Here is a 20868-nt window from a genome sequence, read left to right as displayed (position 1 = left end):
AAGAACAAAAAGTAAATCTCAACAACTATTGCTGCAGCTGTACCAGATGGTGCAAAAACACTGCAATCATGTGAAAATATTTCTCTCTTTCCTGCTGAAACAGCTAATTTTCTATGGGAAAAGGATTACTATAAAAAAATATTCTAATACAGTAGACTTAAACATGATTTGACAAAAGGCGATGTCCATAAGGTAAGTAAAAGGCACGGGATCTAGCTTTACAAAGCTAGCAAAGGTTGGTTTCATAATTACAGATTTGGACTGATAAATATAAAGATTATAGGAAAAGCTGCTTCAGCCAACTGTGAAGCAGTGAAGGCATTTGCATACAACATCAAGAAACTTATAGAGGAGCTGGACATTAACCCAAGTAAGTATTCAAGCAACTGTTTTGGAAAAAAGCCACAGAGGGGATTTAAAAAAGTCAAATACCAAATTTTAAGGCAGAAAAAGAGACTGATGATGCTGTCCTGATTTCATCAACAGCCCTGATTTAAAAGCCACTAACCCTTGAGCCCTGAATGAAGAAGAAAAATTCCAACAGTCAGTCTTTTAGATACAAAACAAGAAAGCTTGGACTATTAGAATACTTTTTCCATGGTGGTTTTAGAATCCTAGATAACGACCCTGGCCACCCAGAATCACATGGGTTCAATACCAAAGGCATCAAAGTCATTCACTTAGCCACCAACACTTCCAAAGTCATCCACTTAGCCACCAACACTTCCAATATAACCTCTAGATCAGCGGTAATAAGGATATTTAAGGCACCATTACACTTGGTATTGTTCAGGTTATGGAATAAGCTCCAACCATGGAAAACAAACTGATGTGAAAACTTTATACAATCACTGATGCCAAATTATCATCAAAGAGCCATGGAAGCTATCAAGCCTGAAGCAGTAAATTCATAGAGAAAAAAATATTTTTCAAAATTTGTTTATGACTTCACCTTTTTTTACCACAAAGCTTGTCTAAAAATTAACATAAGAAATTTTGACTGTGGCAAAGACAGTGGGTAGAGAAGGATTTAAAGATATGGGTCTTGGGAAATAAAGGATTTAACTGATGATATCCCAACTGAGATAAAAGTGACCTGATGCAGTTTACCCAGTAAGATGCTTTATCAAACAAGTAGAAGCAGTTCCAGAAAACAAGTTTACATTACATGCCATAACAGGAGGATTGCATCAATTCACTGCTCTCATGTACTTTTTTCATGATGCTAACCTATCAATGGTATGCGCATGAAACTGAAGGAAATGGCAGAAGAAGCATTTGCATTATATAAATCAAGTTTTAAAGCAATGAAAAGCAAAACACGTTAAACAGATATCACACTGTATCTCCAAAAGATTTAAACCCAAACTCTTTGCCTCTCTTTCCACCCCATCCACCTCTTCCATCCCCACCATCACAGAAGCTAAAAGACCAGCCACTCCTCCTCCTACAGAATGAACTGACAAAGAGGATGAAGATCTTGATGATAATAATGCCATACAGTTTTTAAGAATTTGTCTATTGTGTATGTGTGTGTGTGTGTGTGTTCCTATGTAAATGTAATACTATACAATAAGAAGTGCATAAGCATATTTGTTTTGTTTTATTGTTTCCAATAAGTGCATAAGCATATTTGTTTTGTGTTACTGTTTCCATAATCATCACCATCATCATAAGTGTTCATTATTGCTGAGTCTTCATGTGAAAGACTTAAGTTAAAGTAGCTATATACTTGCATATCCTTACATATGTATAAGGTGACTGGTTTTTTTGAGATTACTGTAAAATAAAGTATTTTCAACTGGTATTGTCTTAAAAACCCGATGACCATAAAAGAATACAGAGTACTGTGCAAATACCATAGTATCATATTAACATCAGGTATTAACAGCTCTGTACAATTAGTAACATACTGCACTGTTTTGAACAAAAAAAATTTGTATGTATTGCCCTGTTCTGCACTGCATATAATTTTGTAAATAATCAACCTTTTATGTAAAATACTAGTAATGTTTATGGCCAACAATATACTGTACAGTTCTGTACTAGGAATTAAGTCGGAGGTCAAAAATTATTTGGAAATTTTTAAATTTTCCCTGGAACCAGTATCCTAATGTGAATGAATTCTGTGATTCATTGGTAATTTTAATTTTTCCAAAAATCTGTTAACCTAAAGCGACTGGACGTATCATACTTCGACTAAAATTGTCTGTTGTGAGTGGGCGTCTAACCACTACAAAAAATTTCAATCAACTTTGCGAAATGGTCGAAAAATGCAATTTCTAAAACTCTTACATTCTAGTAATATTCAAAATTCATTTTGCAACAAACTGGAAGTCCCTAACAATATTTCAATTTATGGTGAATTTTTGAAAAAACTTTTTTCCTTATGCCCGCTGGCCGAAAATTTCAGAAAACATTTTGTAACACTGTTTTATATTAGCCCATAAAGTTTTATATATGAAAATGTGTGCATTTCATGTAAATACAGCAAAATACAACCCATGGTAGTAGCTTTTACCAGTTTGGAATTATTTTCATATAAACCACGATAACTGCCAAAATTTCAACCTTCGGTCAACTTTATTTGAAATAAAAGGTGATTGGCTAAAACTCTTTTCTAGAGCAACAAATTGGAAGTCTCTAGCACAATATTGCGATTTATGTGAATTTTGGAAAAAACTTTTTTTCAACTTTGGTCATTGTCTTAAACCATTTTATATTAGTGTTACAAAAAGTATGGAAAAAAAGAATACAACAGAAAGTAACTCATGTTGTAGCTTTTATCAGTTTTGAAATATTTTCATAAATCACGATAATCAAAATTTGTTAACATCGAAATGGTACAGCTAAAACTCTTACATTCTAGTAATATTCAATCATTTACCTTCATTTTGCAACAAACGGGAAGTCTCTAGCACAATATTTCGATTTATGGTGAATTTCTGAAAAATAAAAATTTCTCACTCTGTATCGGCGAACATCTCAGAAATTAGTAAATCGTTTTACATTGCGTTACATAAACTTTTATATATGAAAATATGCGCAATTTCATTGATACAACAGAAAAAAATTATCAGTTTTGAAATATTTTCACATAAATTGACAACTGCCAAAATTTCCCTTGCTCTGTGTTGTATAGCTAAAACTCTTACATTTGTAATATTCAATCATTTACCTTCATTTTGCAATAAATTGGAAGTCTCTAGCACAATATTTCGATTTAGGTGAATTTTTTAAAAAACATATCTATGGCCAAATCTCAGAAATTCTTTTGTCACGTTGTAATGTTTCGTTTTATATTAGTCGTTACATAAAGTTTTATATATGGAATTAATGGTCTGTTGTAGCTTTTATCAGTTTTGAAATATTTTCATATAAATATTTAAAAAATCTTTTATTTTCGACCGAAAACTGCAATTGTAAGCTAAAACACTTACAGTCTAGTAATATTCAATCAATTACTTTCATTTTTCAACAAACGGGAAGTCTCTAGCACAATATTTCAATTTATGGTGAATTTTTGAAAAAACATTTTTTTGTCCATGCGTTTAATTCATGCATCATTTTTGATTTTCTCTGTTAATTTTTACAATTTGTTTTCCAAAAAATCAATTTAGTTAATACAAAGAAAAAAATAACGTTGTACGTTTTTCCGATTTGTATAAAATTATATATGACAATTTTTTTTGCTCTGTCATATATTTCAATATTTATATTTTGATACATACATACTAAACTTCAGGCAATGACAAAAAAAAAGGAGCCATAAATGAACTCTTAATCTTAAAAACGTGCTGTGATTTTTGAAAAAGTCTTCAGGGTTAATTACTGTATTCTATATTGTGTTGATTTTGCACATACACCATTCATATTATACCTAAGTCTCCATTTTGGTTGTATTTTCTTATTTTGTCAAACTGATTATTAGATTCTTGGATTTTTGTGTAAAGGTATCATTTTAATATTATAATTTCCTACACTGTTCAAAAGCATGAGGTACTGTACAGCTGCTGATTAATTGCTTGGGACTTTTTGGGGGATTTAATTTTCCTTTGGAAAACCAAGGTGATGATAGTTCATCATTTAAAGATTCTTTATCTTCTTTACTATTATTAGTACTTTTTGGGGTTACAGTTTTTACTGTAGATTTTGAACTTTGTTAAAATTTTATTTTTCTCTTACTGCATTTTGAAAATGGGTATACTTTCCTGAACTACATTTTCCTATTTTGGCAAATTCAAATGCAATTTATTTTATCTCTTTTATGGTCAATTGTTGTCTAATTTAGAATGTTTAATGCAACTTTATAAGTTCAGTTTTGGCAGGATCTTCAAAGCCACTTACTTCAAGTTCCACTTTGTTTCTTTAATGAATAAGCCTGTTCACTTCCTGAGGATCATTAATGCTTGTGATGTGTAGTTAAAGCAGGAATTCCTTGAATGTGGCACTTGTGATGTGACTGAGAAACTACAAAGAGCTAATCTAGGTTCCTTTTTCATAAGTCTTCTTCAGTATGAACAAGCTTTGAGCATATGGCCAATTTTCTTCATTCTGGCCTAGTATTTGTATTTTATCTGACCAGTGTGACTTACAATTCTCATCCTAGCCACCTAAATAGAAGACTTTGTTTTTCTTGTTAAGAATATTGTACATTTATATGTTTTCAATAGTAATGCTTTTTCTGGAGTACCTAACAAAAATACAAAATGATGAGAGCTATTATCATCAGCTTATGATCAAACAGACAGAAAAACAATATGGAGAGCAGTGAATATAATTGGCTGGGGGACTGAAAGTTTTTAAGATGAGCAGTACAAAAAGATGGAAAAGTGAATGGTTTGTTGTAAAAGTGGATCTGGGGCAAGGGTGTACAAGGGGGAGTTAGAGATATATAGAAACTGACTGGCTGACAAAGAATAAAGGTCAACCTTAAACCAAGTGGGTCAGGATGACTGTGTACCAAAGAGTACATAATGGCCAGATACAGAATGCATGTCTGGTTGTCAGCCTATTACTTTTAAGATCTATAATGAATATCTTTTGAGAGAATAAGTTTTCTTAAATGAAGTAGGATCTAATCTGAAGGATCAGCTGCCAAAATTTTTTTGCTAAATTGTCTCAATAACAACTGAATCGCCATTAACTTTTTGAGATTATGATGATGTCATCTGCAATCAGGAAAATGTTGACCCTTGAGAGTTTGATGACTGTAAATGATGTCATCCATAAAAAATTTTTGGCTAACTTCATTATGTCACTCTGAATTTCTACTTTTATTTTCCAATTTTAAAAAACTATAATAAAGCACAAGCATTCAATTTCAATATGACAACAAAACCAATATTATAACATGAAAAATAAATTTACCAGAACAATAAAAGAAAAATATTGCTATAAGGTTTGGGAAACCCCCAGAATCTCAAAGCATTAAATTTTCTTGTCATTACCCTGGCTGAGATGAGCAAAACTTGTTATGCTTGCCTTGTTTTACTGATTTTAAAATAACATCAAATATAAGTAGCAATATAACTTTCACCTTTATGATTTCCATGGGGGACTTCTTTTTATGAGGAGCCCTAATTGGCGACAAAAGCAGTTCTTCCTTCTCGGGAGTTGAAACATTGGCCTGAGGTGTTGGGCCCAATGGGGGAATTGGATGGTAGGTATAACCAATGTTCAACTGTAATTCAGGTACTTGCCAACAATCTATCCATCCAGAGCTGTTATAATAAAAAAAAATATTTAGATAAAAATGCCCATCTCCTGAATAGGAAGTTCCACAAAACATGGGCTAGCTTTAAAGAAAAATGGGGCAACAACAACTGTCACATTCATCTAGAATACTTAGTGGTGATTTGAAGAAATATATATTGTATATATACATTTATTAATTTGCTTATTCTAAAACGAAAATTAATAACTCTGAATTAAAAATATTTATTACAAATTGTTTAAATAAAAATGTGCCCTATGGTTGAAAGGTAATTCCATGTCAATCAGTTTACCACCAATCATAACCAGGAAAATTATCTTATCAATATATGCAGCCAATTTTTTTTGGAGAATATCCATCTAAGCACCAGAACTCTCCATATTTATAAATTTTAACCTCACAAGTCTCATATCTATGACAGGCCACTGTGATCTAAGGAATTACCTCCAAGAAACAAAAACTTCTATTATGTATTCAATACTGTAACTACTTTAAATAGCCTCTCAAATTCTTCACTGATATAACCATTTTAAATGCAGTATTCCAAATATCAGAACATTCAATTCTTCTTTCTCTTTTGTAATATGATGAGGCAATCCTTGGAATTGTTGATGAGCACTTGAAACTTCTTGCTGTACTGAACTTATAATGGTATCTCTGTTGAAGATATGACTACAAACCATGACACATTGTATATAGTTCACCAACATTTCTGGATCCTGACAAACATCCACCTTGAACAAAGAGCATAAATCTCTACCTTTCATGGTGTACTTGATAAAAGTCCACAAAAGAACCCAGATTGAAGACATTTGGTGTAAATTTTGGAATGTCTTCACCACATACAGCAGAAACAGATGCATGTAAATTGTGAATAAACTAGGGGAGGAATTCATTAAAAGAAAAAGCTATAAAAAGTAGACTTAATTAAAACTCACAGAAAGAGCTATATGAAAGCAGACTTAGTGAAAACTCAGAGATAGAGCTATATGAAAGCAGACTTAGTGAAAACTCAGAGATAGAGCTTTATGAAAGCAGACTTAAGGGGCGTGCCGACCGCCGAATTTTTAGGAATTATTGAATTTTTTTTATTAACAGTTTTCAACTGTTTTATGTCTAAATAAACATATCCTGAAATGATAATGCTAAAAATAATTTTTAGATTAGTTTACTGACAATTTATTGACAATTTTTTTTCATCGCTTGTATGGAACTGTGAACCACAAATTGTAAAAAGACTTGTAAAAAATGTCTGTATGACTATTTCTGGATAGAATCAAGTAAGTTATACACTGTTTTGGACTGTTTTATGTGTAAATAGACATACCTTGAAGCATTATTGCTAAAATTAAAATGTTTAGATTGGTTCACGGACAATTTTGTTCATCGATTGTATGGCACTGTGAACGACAAATTGTAAAAAGTCTGTATGAATAATCCTGGATAGGATCAAGTTTGAGTTTATACATTATTTTGGACTGTTTTACATTTGGATAAACATAACCTGAAATGTTATTGCTAAAAGAAATTTTTAGATTGGTTCAGGGGCAATTTTGTTCACATCTTGCATGGCACTGTGAACAATAAAATGTATACAAACCTGAAAAAAAAAGTAAAAAAAATTTAGACAAAAATAATTGTCACCCACTAAAATATCCCATTCTCTCTAGTGGTAGGACCATAGAGAAAACAGGTTACACTGATATAGGGATAACTTGCTCAACATGTCCTTAATTCTCTCAAGATTCTTGAGAGTCTTGGAGTTTTTTTTTTTTTTTTTGCTGTTTTCTCAAAGTTTTTTTTTTTTTTTTTGCTGTTTTCTCAAAACTTACTTTTTCAAAACTAAATGCTGATTTCTCTAAGAAGACTGAATCAAATTCAATGAAGCTTTTAAAGAGTGTAGTATAACTACATATCTTTATTTTGTCATTGGGAAAATCACTTTTCAGTACAACTTTTATTTTTGCATATTATTTTGAAAAGTGAAATCATGATTTTTTGAAACTGCAAAACAAATAGACTTACAGGTCAATTTCTAAATTTCTACATTTACCCATGAAAGAACTTTCATTATTAGTTGTAGGATAAGTGGAAAAATTTTGAAGCAAAGCCCTTCAATCATGAGGTAAAAAGTCATTTACTTTACAATGGGGCCTTATGGCATGGGGACTCCTCTTAATAAAAAGTCACAGAAAGAGCTATATGAAAGCAGGTATAATGAAAATATCAGACATGTGAGTGTTCAGATAAGAAAATGAAGAAGCTCATAGAGCAGAAGCAAGCTGATTTTCTATTTCCTTCACATACTAGTTTTTGGGATTTAAAGTTGAAACCACCTTTCTCTCTTATGTATGAAATATGTTTACTGTACAGAAAAATTGTCTGCCTTGTTTTAAAGAACTGTGAAAAGTTGACCAATTACAATGTACTATATAATATACACTTTATTGATTTTATCGGTGTAAATGATGAACAAATTCTCAGTAAAGCCAATAAACCCAAAGTAAACAGTCATTAAAGAAAAACTAAACCCAAAAAATTGCACTAAATTTGTCATAAATTTTTTCATATTTTACACATTTCTGCAAACAAAACAGTAATTTTTAAACTGAAATTGCATTAAATAAAATACTAACAACTTCCCTTCAGCCCCTGGATGTATACTAAAATGTAGTGTTACTGTAAGAAAGTTCAGAAAATGGACACTGTTGCATAGCATACAATGTGAATGAACATGTCAAGTACAGAAGTGACTTAGCTTATCATGACCCAATTTCATGATATTTTATACAAAAAGTTAACCTTAGTACAAATCAACAAAAATAAAATTATGCAAAAGTTCTGGATACTCTGATATACTGATACCTTTAGTCTGACAATGAGATAAAAAAAACTACATCAGAATATTTCAAGTTGCTTTCCAATCTGAAAATATATGATTCATTTACCTAAAGAGGAGGTTTGCATTCAAGAATGATAAAATGAAACTAATCATCATAGGCTAAAATTAGGAGGCAGCAACTTTTGAACACCATGACCCATTTCTCAAGCACCGATGAAGGATTCTCACTCAAATGGTTACAATAATTGTCTCTCTTATTCCTAAACTTGCATCTTCCATGGGAAGTTATGTATTTAGTACCGTATTAACTTTTTCTTTGCAGCCTTTGCTAAGAGCTAAAACATTTTATAATGAAATACAAGTACATGTAATGCCATGCCTACTGGTAAATATTTACATACAATGATTAAATGAACCATTCAGTCTTTCTTAGAAAATAGGACTTACAATAAATCTACAATATATCATCATGAAAACAAAAAGGCATACCTCTTCTTAACTGCTTAGCCTAAAAAATATTATACAGTTACATATATATGACTAAATCTAAAAGGAAATATTTTACTTGGAGGAGACTTGTGATAGTATACAATAAACCAGTCACACTGATACTTCATCCTTACCTTAACTTGCAAAATTTTCTCCACTTTCCATCATTGAACACTTCTTTTGGTCTTCCCTCTTTATCAATGAGCTTAGCATTTCTATCTAATGCAGCAATAATATGACGTGATGTGTTTGATGGGGGTAGAAATAAACTAAGATCAACAGTTTCAACCTGTAAAAATGAAGACTTCATGGTATCAAATACTGTATGGACATAACTTATGGCAGTTCAACATTCAACAAGTTTTCATTACTATGTCTATTTTAGAATCTTGAGTGAGGTTCAACATCAGACTTAATGCATCTTTAAAACTTCTTCAGACTTCACTGTTTGAAAGTTGTACCTATCATGCCTACAATTTCACATCTAAAGTTCAAAAAGAAATGTTAAGAAAAGATTCTAGTTATACATACAGTATTCTAACCACCCTTCCTTCCCATGATATTTTTTCTAAAATGACTGGAGTATCTGTGATATATTTTTTGGCCTGGTGGGTTAACTCAAGTACCATAAGTAGCTGTTTTACACCATATAAAATGTGCACCTGCTTGCCTCAGTTAGGTAGCGGGGGCCAGTCTGACTTGTTATTAGATACAATAGATATACTGTATAGCTTCTTACTTTTATTTTTAATTATATGGACTCAAATTTATGTTAGTTTATAAATATCTTAAATTTTAAATAACTACAAAAGATTCCTATACCTTCTAGTTGACTTTCTTGTGAATATGACAAGATTCTGTGATTTACTTCAATTATATATTCTTTTATCTTTGTCCTTCATTCCTCTTTATTCTACTTTGTTATGTGCAAGCATTTAATTCAGTGGGGGCCTGCAAGAGAAGTCAACAGCCTTTTAGCTCAATACCCTACATATGCACTTTCACTAAGAATTTTAGAAAACTTTCACTAAGAATTTTACAAAACTATATAATATTGTGGATTTTTATTACTCCGAATGATAACATGCTGAGATCCGAGAGGACATTCTGCCTTCCTTTAAGGTCAAAGCACACAACGTCAGGGCGGTCACACCTCGTATGCTTTCAGACACAACATGTCTCTCTCTTTAGTTGTACAGGCGACTTACTGAAAGTGTAAGTCTATTTTCGCTTTGCACCATTTATGTGACACTGAAACAGTGTATGATAACTGAGGCGTAGCACGTAACAAGGGGCCAACGCGCTGCATATAAAAAATGCCAGAAAACACAGTCAAAGTTTAGCAATTTGAAAATCTGTGTAACTCTTCTATTTTTTGAGGTATGGCCTTCATTTATGTATCAAAATGAAGCTTGAAATGCATTATTTTTTATTTTTTAAATGCTTTAGTAATTCTTAGTAAAATATGTATGTTTATTGATATTAAAGAATAAATATTTTTAAATTTTCATTGTTTTTATCAGCTATTACTCAACTCTGACCTCATTTTCTGGCATAATATTGGTTCAAAAATGGTGGTACACGTTAATATCCACAACAACAACAACAACAATAATAATAATAATAATAATAATAATAATAATAATAGAGCAAAACATATCAAGTTTCGAGCCTCAGTTTCATCCAGCAGTTGAGAAAATATAAAAGAAAATAGGAGTGTACCTCATTTATTGGCCTCTCTCATCTTCTTGTTTACCTTCCCTCCAGTAGGTCATTTTCTGTACCCCAGTTAGTTGTCTGTTCACTGGACTATGGGGAGGCTGGGTTGACACTATAAATGTTAATATGAAGATTAGCATTTTTTCTGTGACTCTTACTTAACATTCATATAGCTGAGTACTGTACCACATTGACAAAAAATTGTTGGATAGTGCAGCACTGAGCAAAGTATGGTAAACTTATCCCATAGAAAACATGAATGGTTGTAATAGGTAAACCTATGAGTTAATCTTGCCAGATGTAGGTAATCCTGTAGGCAGTCTCTGCCTCTTGTTTAAGGACTGACATGTGGCATAATGGACCTTATAGGGTACACCATGTTTGGAGATACTATTGTAGAGGATTTGCTTCAATGTAAAGATAGCAGTGTGATGCCAAAGATCATACCCTACAATTTTGGGACAGGCCAGATTAAACTAAAAATACAAGCTTAATAGCAAGTATGCATTTATATATATGTGTACCTTCATATTCTCCATAATTTAGTAAATACCAGGATTTTTTTTTTAAACTACTGAGGAAATATAGTCTTGGCAGCAATTAAGGGGGCATTGTATGACAATTTCATGAGTAATGTCTAATAATAACAACAATGCGTCCTTCCTCTGCTGGTCCGAGGACATCCATAAGATTCTTAATTAAGAAAGAGCGAGGCCAGGGCTGAGAAGGATCCTCATTCTTAGCCAGCAAACTGCGTCTCTTTGGGCCTAATCATTTGTCGATGACCGACAAGGAATTGAGTCTTTCTGGTAAGGTTCTTAAGAGAGGTGGAATGGAGAAGCTCAAGGGGCCCATTAGCCATTTAAGAACTACGTCAAAATCCAAGATATAGCATATCTATTTGGTTGCTTGGAAATCTCAAAAGACTTAATGAGATCACAGAGGTCTTCGTTAGAGGACAAATCTAACCTCTATGTTTGAAGACAGGACTGAGCATAGCTCTGCATCCTCTAATAGTGGAAGGAGCAAGCCCTTTGGAACTTCTTAGATAGAGAAGGAAGTCTGATATATCTGTTACAGATGTCTTAGAAGATGAGATGTTACATCTGGCACACCATCTGCGAAAGACTGTCCACTTAGACTGGTAAAGTTTAGAAGAGGACTGACACCTGCATTTAGCAATAGCTTCTGCAGCTGCTCTTGAAAAGCCCTTTGCTCTGACAAGTCTCTGGACAGTCTGAAGCCTGTCAGAGCAAGAGCGCAAAACCCTGGTGGAACCTCCTGAAGTGTGATTGTCTGAGTAAATGTGGAGTTTGTGGAAGTCCACTAGAAGACCGGAAGATCTGGAAACCATTCTTTTCAAGGCCAGAACGGAGCGAAAGCGATTGAAACTTGTTTAGCACTTCCCTGACCATGTTGAGTGGCAGGAAGGCATAGAAGTCCAGATTCAACCAATTCTGCAACATGGCATCTGTCACCCTTGCCATAGGGTCCGGGGTTGGAGAGCAGAAGAGAGGTAGATGGTGGTTCCTCAAGCACAATGCTAGTGATATGAACAGTAAAACAGGAGAAAAATGAGGCACAGAAAACAGAATCACTCTCCTTGCTTACCAAAGGGAAGGTAAATGGGAACAAGATAACCTGGTAAACCAGGTGCAACTCCTCTGTTTTCTTTCAATTGTTCAACTGCTGAGCTACTTAAATGTTAGTTAAGTTTCATAGAAACAGTAAATACTAAGGGTACAGTATTCAGTACGCCAAAAGAGAGAATTTCTCATTTTATTTTACGATATTTGCTATCAATATATTCAATCAAGAATATCTGGAGTCAGTTTTCATCTTCACCAAAACTCTTTGGTATCATTCCACCTGCTTCAAATACAAATTCTGCATAATTATACACAGACATGAAAACCTCACCTACAAGTATATTATTATGATAAATAATCCCTAATCACAAGTCTTTACTTGCAACTAACAAAAGGGTTAAAAAAAAAAAAAAGACCACTTACCAATATGATGAACTGTAATGATATCTTCTCTGGAAGAAAGTCCACAAATGGAAGTGAAAACTTCAATTCCAGAAGATCTCCACAGAAGGCAACATGAGCTGCAGTACACAAAAAGATTAAATTTGTACAATTTTAATAATCTGTAAATAATGCAATACTGTACAAATACTTAGGTCCCAAACATTCAACATTTTGCAATGACACCCAAAACAAGAAGCCCTTTCTATCTTTATTTCCAATGACACCCATACAAGGAAGACTTTTTTATCTCTAATTACTGTATAGAAAATGTCCAATTTCTACTAGCATTAAATGCAAGGGCTGAACGTAGTACCATTAGCTTGGTGCTGTGATGAGCAGTCTACCCAGTTGTATCCATTTGCAAGGGTAACCAGTTCAAACTGATGAAGCTTAAGATTAAAGTTCCAAGTGTATGGAACAAAATGTAGCAGGTCTGGCTGTGTCCGTGAAGACCAGTCTTCTATCATATCTGAAATGTAAATCATAAAAACAGTTTAATTCCTCAGTTTAGCCTAAATAATAGAGAAAAATGTTTCTATATACTCAAGTGGAGTACTGTTAAATTATTATTATTATTCATAACATGAATACTATATTCTTATGGAACATGTCAAAAGGAAGCAAGAAACGGATATAGTATGTATATTAAAAGCATATTCATTAAAAAATGGAAACTGTGATTTAGTGTAAACTAAATGCTCAAGTTGCCTGCACCCATAGGTAATACCTGTGTTCTTTATCTTATTAAAGACCATAGGCATTATAAAAAGAAAGATGGGCCAAACTGTACCTTGCCAGACTTAATGCTGACTGACAAAACAATACTATTTCCCTATAAATAGCTGAAAAAACAGAAGTGCCTTTATCTGAAAGCAGAGTAAGTATTTTTAAACACAAAACTTTTTTTCATACAACACATTACTTTCCATGTTCATCAAATTTCCTAGACAATCCATTTAGGATTTCAAAGAAAATCACCTGCATGTTAGCAGCACTGTGCATGCACTTCACAGATCCTCATCTTCCCTGCTTCTAAGAGCCTAACTTTTCATGTAATCTAGCCAACTGTTGCAAGGGACTGGAGGGGTTAGGAGATTGGCATTTGGATTACAAGCAACAGTTCCACACAACAAAAATAATGTTGTGCTCAGTAAAATTTTAGACAAGTAATTTATCCTGAATAGGAACTTAGAGGAAGGACTGAGCTGCTAAAAAAAAATCGGGATGAGGACCCTCATCCATTCCTATGGCCATAAACTGGTAACAGCTGGAAAGAACCAGATTAGTCCAAAATAGTCAGTCATGAAAAATTCAGCTATAAATATCCATGAGCAAAAGCATAGGAGATGAAATAAAAATAATAAAAGCTTGTGAGATTACAAAACATTTTTAAATCACTGACCCCTAAAATAAAAATCAGTCCAAAGTCTTTGAAATTGGCAATTTGTTATCAAAAGGTAGACGACACAAAGTGAAGCATTGAATCTGAGAATAAGCATGTGCAGGCAATTTTCTTCTGATTAGGGAATGAAATTCCTAGGAATCTGGTGAACCATGAATTTGGGCTACAGTATATCTTAGGTAATGAGTTTGTTGTGAAACCAAGAAGAGTGTAAGTCCTAAGATACTGAAATGAGAAAAGATTAATATTCTTTTATGATTTTTCAACTTAAAAATTGAAGAAATTTATAAGTAAGTGGTATAGTCAGCAGGGCACAGGCAAGCACCCCATCATTACTAGGAATACACTGATTAGTTCCTCTTATACCAAGCTTAACCCCCATGATTTGGTTAACATAGGTACACTATATTTAATGATTCTGAGCACCTGAGAATGCTTATTGTTGCCTTATACAACAAACTCTTTTCCATATCACATAAAATCCCTTGTCTAATACAGTATTGTCAAGAGCCAAAGTACTGTCAATAAGGATATAGAGATCCTATTAATCTACTAGCTTCAGAGCTTTGGTTCTTTCATTATCAAAAGTATTCAATCTGGAAGACAACAGATTCCAAAGATTCCATACAAAAAATCACTTGAGTTGTGGATCTTGACAATAGTAATTATTTATTCCATGGTTTGAAGATATCCTGTTGGGCCATCTTCCAAAGACCTACTTGAAGGGGAAACTTCTTCTGATGTATTAATGTCTATAACTACAAGAATCTACCTTCTATTTGTTAAGAAAAATTAAACATCCACATTCGTAGAGGTGCCACAATGTCACTAAGCCCTAAAGCAGCCCTTACATTCTCTTTCTGTAAAACTGTACTACAGCCCTTTTAGAGGAGTTACTGATGATGGTGCTAATAAGTTAATAAGAGATTAATACTATTTTAAAACATCATACAATTACGCTCTCTTTTCACACACAGTGCAGTTAATATATTTACTGTATATGCTCAGCAGTTTCCTGATTTCCTGTACCTTTATTTTTATTTTTCTGTCTTTCTTTTATTTACCCATGGATATTCTGATACTTGGACTCTTCCTCTGCATGTTAATAACATTTTTGGTATGTTTAATATAAATGTTTCTATATTTCTATTTCTATTGCAATAATAATAATAATAATAATAATAATAATAATAATAATAATAATAATAATAATAATAATAATAATAATATAATAATAATAATAACAACAATATTAATAATAATAATAATAATAATAATAATAATAATAATACAGGCAGTCCCCACTTATCAGTGGGCTCAGTTATTGGCGACCCGGTTTTTCAGCGCTTGTTTGGCAATGAAAATCAGCGATTGTCGGCACCGATATGCACCAACTTCCACTTCTCGGCACCTAACGGAGGCGTCGATAACCAAAAATTGCTGAAAAAGTGCCAAAAATTGCTGATTTTCAGTTATCGGAGATTTTCGCTTATTGTCATGCTGTCAGAACGGAACCCCCGCCAATAGCCGGGGACTGCCTGTAATAATAATAATAATAATAATAATAATAATAACTTGATGCAAACAGTCTTAAGTATTTCTTGTTCAGGAAACTAAAGCTATGTTTGTATGTATAATTACAGAGAAAATATTAAGGTGAATGTTGATTCAAGGTTCTTTTAATACAAGAGCCATTGGCATCTTTCTAAAAGTGCAAGACAATGGAAAAAGGAACTTAATAACCATTTCTTGCTCAATGAGCCCAAAATACAGCTATAACAGGACAGACCAGCGGAATTAATTTATCAAAATGTTCAATTTTAAGATCAAGTTATCAAAAATCATGAATGTTAAAAGAAGTGTTCATAAAAAGGAACTGATATCAAAATAGCCAAAACTGTCCTATTTTTAATGCAAAGGGTGAGTGATCTTCAATGTCTACTGTATTTATATAGAATGTATTCCTCAGTAAATATTACATACTGAAGATATACTGAGTCTTCCTAATTGATAAGTTAATTATCACGATATAGAATGAGTTACTTGTCTCACCACTTCTTCCCATATACCTTTTAACCTATAAAATATTGTTTCTATCCTTTTTTCCAGTCTTATGGCAAACTGTTATTGTGGAAGAGATATTCACAAAATAACAGTATACATCCAGTGATGTTGTAACTGCATTCTCCTACAATGGGCACTGCAACATCTGGGCATTCTGGGCTACTCTATGTTCCTCTTGTGTGACCAAGAAACTCACCTTGAAAGAAGTCTTTATGTGAATAAAGGAAATGATAAGTTGCTTTGCTGCTATTAAACTGCAAATCCCATGTCTGATGGTGATTCCATACCCTTGGATAATGAACATGGACAGAGTAGTCAAGGGATTCTGCTTCGAGAAGGTTACGATACTGTGGATCAAAGTACACTTTATTAATTAGGTACATGAGGAAAAATACAGAGTATAAACTGTAAGTACAGCTAAACACTGTACTGCAACTGATCAATATATGCACTGTCACACGTTACAATTAGCAGAAAAATTTGAGAAATATTATTTGTCAATACAACCCCTTCATCATAAAATAGCCTTTTACTATAAAAAATGTATCCACGAGTATGAAGCAAAATATTCAATCAGAAAAAAAAGCCATTGTGCATGCTTAACAAACTCTACCCTCTTGACAACCATGAGCCTTTGTCTTCTTAAGCTGAAATGCCTTCTCTCCAGGACTTTCAGCATCTCTGCAATCTTGTCATGTGCCTTGTCATTTTTATTTTTGCGTACTCCCTAAAGGATGTTTTACCCTTTTGTTCCACCCCACTGGATGGTTGGCCAATCTCAACTGGCAGGGATTTGCTGATTCTTCCATCTCCTCCTTTAACTGTTTCCAGTGCTTCGGTTGTGTCTAATTTCATTCCTCTAGTCTGATTTCCCTCTCTGTTGGTGAAGGTACATGTTTCTGGCATCCTGATGCCTTGTCCATTTCCAACTCCTGTGGCCCTTCCGGTTGGTGATAACATCACGTCAATGAAGTCCTTTCCTTTGGCACAAACATTAATCTTTCAGGACCCTCCTTACCAGTGTCCCACAGTAGTGACAGTGTGTTCCTACAGCCCTGGGTCTGAGAGTTTGACTGTGTACCCAGTGGCTCCCTTGTATCCAAGTATTGCTGTCTTTGGTTGCTCAGTGTTTTCAGCCATTTCACCTTATTTGTTGATTATGAGAGGGTGCCCTCTCCAATGTGTGCTGTGACACATACCCCAGTCTTCCCTCTATACATATCACGTCCCAGTGCTTCAGTTCCTCCTATGTTACCACCTACACCTCTCCTATGGCCTCCTATGGTTCCCGGTGGCATCTCTTGCTTTTCTCAAGTTGCTGCCTTGGTGCCTGAAGCCTTGTCTGTTCCAGCTGCTCCTGTAATGCCTATGCCCTTAGCCACTCCTTCAATACCTAAACACTCAGCCAGCCCAAGCTCTTCATGAGCGTTTGGTCCTCCTTGATTTGACTCCAATCTCCAGGCCACAGGTGGAACTGTGTAGTATTCCTTTGCCTTGTAAGTTATCATGGAGCACTCTCCTCCTTTGAGCTTTTGTCTGATTTTCATAAGGATTCATAAAGGCTTATTGACACAAAACAATCAAGTTCCTCAAGCAACAGGTCTCCTACCATACATCTTCCAGCATGACCTCCTCCTCCAGTCTTTCCAGTTGCCCTTCAGCTCATCTATCTACACTCAAAAGGTGTTTCTGATCACCTCAGCCTCCTTTAAGAGTATCAGTGAACTCTCCATCTGCAATTTGATATGTTAAGCCTTCGCCAGTCTAATTAACCTCAGACTTTATAACCAAGACTTTCATCTAGCAGGGAGTTCCCTCTTTGTTCCTTTTTTATTCCTGCCCTTTCATCTTCCAAAGAGTGTAATCTGCTGTGTCCTATGAGGTATCTTCATGGACACCTGCAGTGCACCGAGTCATTCCATCCTTCTTCCTCTTGTTTTTTCCTACATGAGTTGCCAGCTTTGTTCTGTCTCAAAGACCTTGATCTCTTACTAGCTTCAGCAGATTATCACCTAGACTTATTAAGCAGCTTCTAAAGGAGACCTTGCATCCCATAGGATCAAAGCCCATGAAATATTTGGCCCTGTCTTCCTCTTTGGCTTTTAAGTATAACTTGGATCTTCCTGCCATTCTAAGAGAGGTGACTTTTCACTGACAAAGCACCTTTGCTAATTGAGTAAAGGTTTGAATCATTCATCATCCTCATGCTTTTTTTCCTCTGGCATTGGTATTGTTTTTTTTTCACACCATTCTCATGAAAGCACTCCTTTGGACCTGTGTGCCAACTCCCTGTCCTGGATTTGGGAACAAACTTCTGGCACGTTCTTCTCATATAATCTGCATCCTCCTCCCTCCTAAGTAGTGATACAGAATATTTTAGGATGACTGGATTATATTACCAAATCAGGTTTTTAAAAAAAAATAGGTTCTATACCACCAATCATCATAAACTCTAACTTTCAAGGGACCCCTTCTCTTCTTTCTCAGTTGGAATCCAGCTGAATGAAGGTGGTAACTTCTTATAAAGACGGAGGAGATGAATGAGTATGCGCAGTGGCTTTTTTCTCTAAATGAATGTTTTGCTTCCTGAGTCATGATATGTTCAGTGCAACGAAAAGACTATTTTATGATAAACAGGTTTGTAAAAAAACTTATTTTTCCTTGTAAAAAACATAGTTCTAAAGATATACACATAACCTGTTTTACTATAAAAACATGGTTATAAAGATATATACTTATAACTGTTTCACAAGTCAAGATCTTTCCCAACATCCCAGCACACTCTTATGAAGACCTAACTGATTCTCTTTCCCAACATCCCAGCACACTCTTAAGACCGAACTGATTCTGAGCTGTAAAGTACTCTAAAAATTGCATTACTAACAGTCAAGCACTAAAATTTGCATAACTAACTAGCTACACTAAGCATATTACAAGACTTTTGTACCTGAAGACTTGTGGAAGCATCAACATATAAAAGTTGACCATTTATCCGAGTAACATAACCATCAGCCCCAACCATCCATGGCAGAATCATCTCAAAGTAGGAACCTTTCTGCACATTCATGTGAATAGCATTTGTTTCTTTTTCCTGAAACAAAATACCCCATATTAGCCAGTGAAAATAATAGTACAAGTAAGAAAACTCTTACAACTGTATAGAAACTGTGGAACCTAATGGCCTAATAATAGAAATAAATGATAAATAAAAAAATGCAAAAAGATTTTAGAAATTAAAATTAACAAAATTACCTTATCTGCAAAAAAGTAAAAAAAAAAATATTTCAGCATACAGGATACTCAGTACATATGACTGTATTATTTTACAATGAAACATAGGTAATGCCTGCTAAATGTCATACAGACATCTTACAATTTGTTATTTGTGCTGCATCAATGTATTAAGATACTTATAAGTATAAAAGTAGTGAATAGTTCTGAAGACTTCATATATGAATGTAAGATCATAAACTCTTTACAGTAAAATGTACTCTTAGTACCCCTGAAAAAATGAAAAACGTGAACTGTGTTGCTTCTTTCTTTTTTTCTAATTACATTGATGAATATGCATACACTCATACAAAGAATTAAGGAAAACAATAAATAAATATTTTCATACATGACCCAAATACTTTACAATACAAAAGCCTATTCTTTGGCCGGCTGTCACAGACTATAGAGATGACAATGAAGAGATTCTCCAAATTCTGCTCACAGTTCATGCATTGAGGTTTCAGAGACCTTTTAGTGGCAGACTTAATCATTGCGTTGTCTGGACCTGGTGTAAGGTACAAAGGGGTTTGGAGGAGGGCAATTTAGTAATGTGCTTGTCAATGAAAAAATTTTTTTTTATTATGTAACGTCACAAAACTACATTGCTGTACTTTAAAATGACCTGAACAGCTATTCGGGTGAGAAGGCTGCTGTCACATAGGATAGACAGGATAGACAAATAGAGCCAAAGTAAGGGGTGAATGAACTTCTGGAGAAAAACTGCAGGGTACCCAAAACTAACAAAGGGTTGAAAACTGGACTGGAACGTTATCAGCAGAGTCATAGGCTATAATAATAGAATTGATTAAACAGAAATATGGGCGAAGGTAAGTCTGTTACACTGTCACCAGGGACTGAAAACACTGCGCCTACAGCTCTCATGGGAACAAATGAGAGGATATTAAAAGAATTATAATTATTTATAATGCAGTAGTAGATCCCAAAGAGGTAATGAAGGTTCTCCTGAGGTAGCATTTAGACCTTAATTACATCAGCACTCTCTGATAAAAATAAGGAAAGTTGAAACAGCACAATTTTAGGATGCGTAACCTACAATTATCATACCTGACCTTCAGATACCACTAATAATTCATTTAGTAGTCTGTCTAAACTAAAAGGTAAATCTAACTTTATTTACTTCTATCAATTGTGTACAAGTAAGAAAAATAAGAACAGATGACATGGAAGGCTGGACTCAGGAAAGACATCTGTCTGTAAAACATCTGCCACAACAAATTAAGAAATGTAGAAATCCATTGTCATACATGTTCTGTCACCCTACAGCAGATGCATACAACACTGCATGGACATACAAGGTCTTCTTACTACT

The 20868-nt window shown here is 34.0% G+C and overlaps 1 protein-coding gene across 1 annotated transcript in view; it reads right to left on the bottom strand.

Annotated features, from left to right (window-relative positions):
• The window catches only part of LOC136833766 (bridge-like lipid transfer protein family member 1), a 110902-nt gene that overhangs the window by 30910 nt on the left and 59124 nt on the right, over window positions 1-20868 (bottom strand). Inside the window, exons 11-16 of the mRNA XM_067096010.1 lie at window positions 19213-19356; window positions 16462-16612; window positions 13113-13268; window positions 12779-12876; window positions 9182-9336; window positions 5540-5723 (exon numbers count right to left, since the gene is read on the bottom strand). Of these exons, the coding sequence (XP_066952111.1) occupies window positions 5540-5723; window positions 9182-9336; window positions 12779-12876; window positions 13113-13268; window positions 16462-16612; window positions 19213-19356 (888 nt within the window). The remainder of the gene's footprint in view (window positions 1-5539; window positions 5724-9181; window positions 9337-12778; window positions 12877-13112; window positions 13269-16461; window positions 16613-19212; window positions 19357-20868) is intronic.

The sequence above is a fragment of the Macrobrachium rosenbergii genome, chromosome 52, assembly GCF_040412425.1.
Source record: "Macrobrachium rosenbergii isolate ZJJX-2024 chromosome 52, ASM4041242v1, whole genome shotgun sequence".
Classification (NCBI taxonomy): Eukaryota; Metazoa; Arthropoda; class Malacostraca; order Decapoda; family Palaemonidae; genus Macrobrachium; species Macrobrachium rosenbergii.
This window is presented reverse-complemented; position numbering and strand designations above follow the sequence as displayed.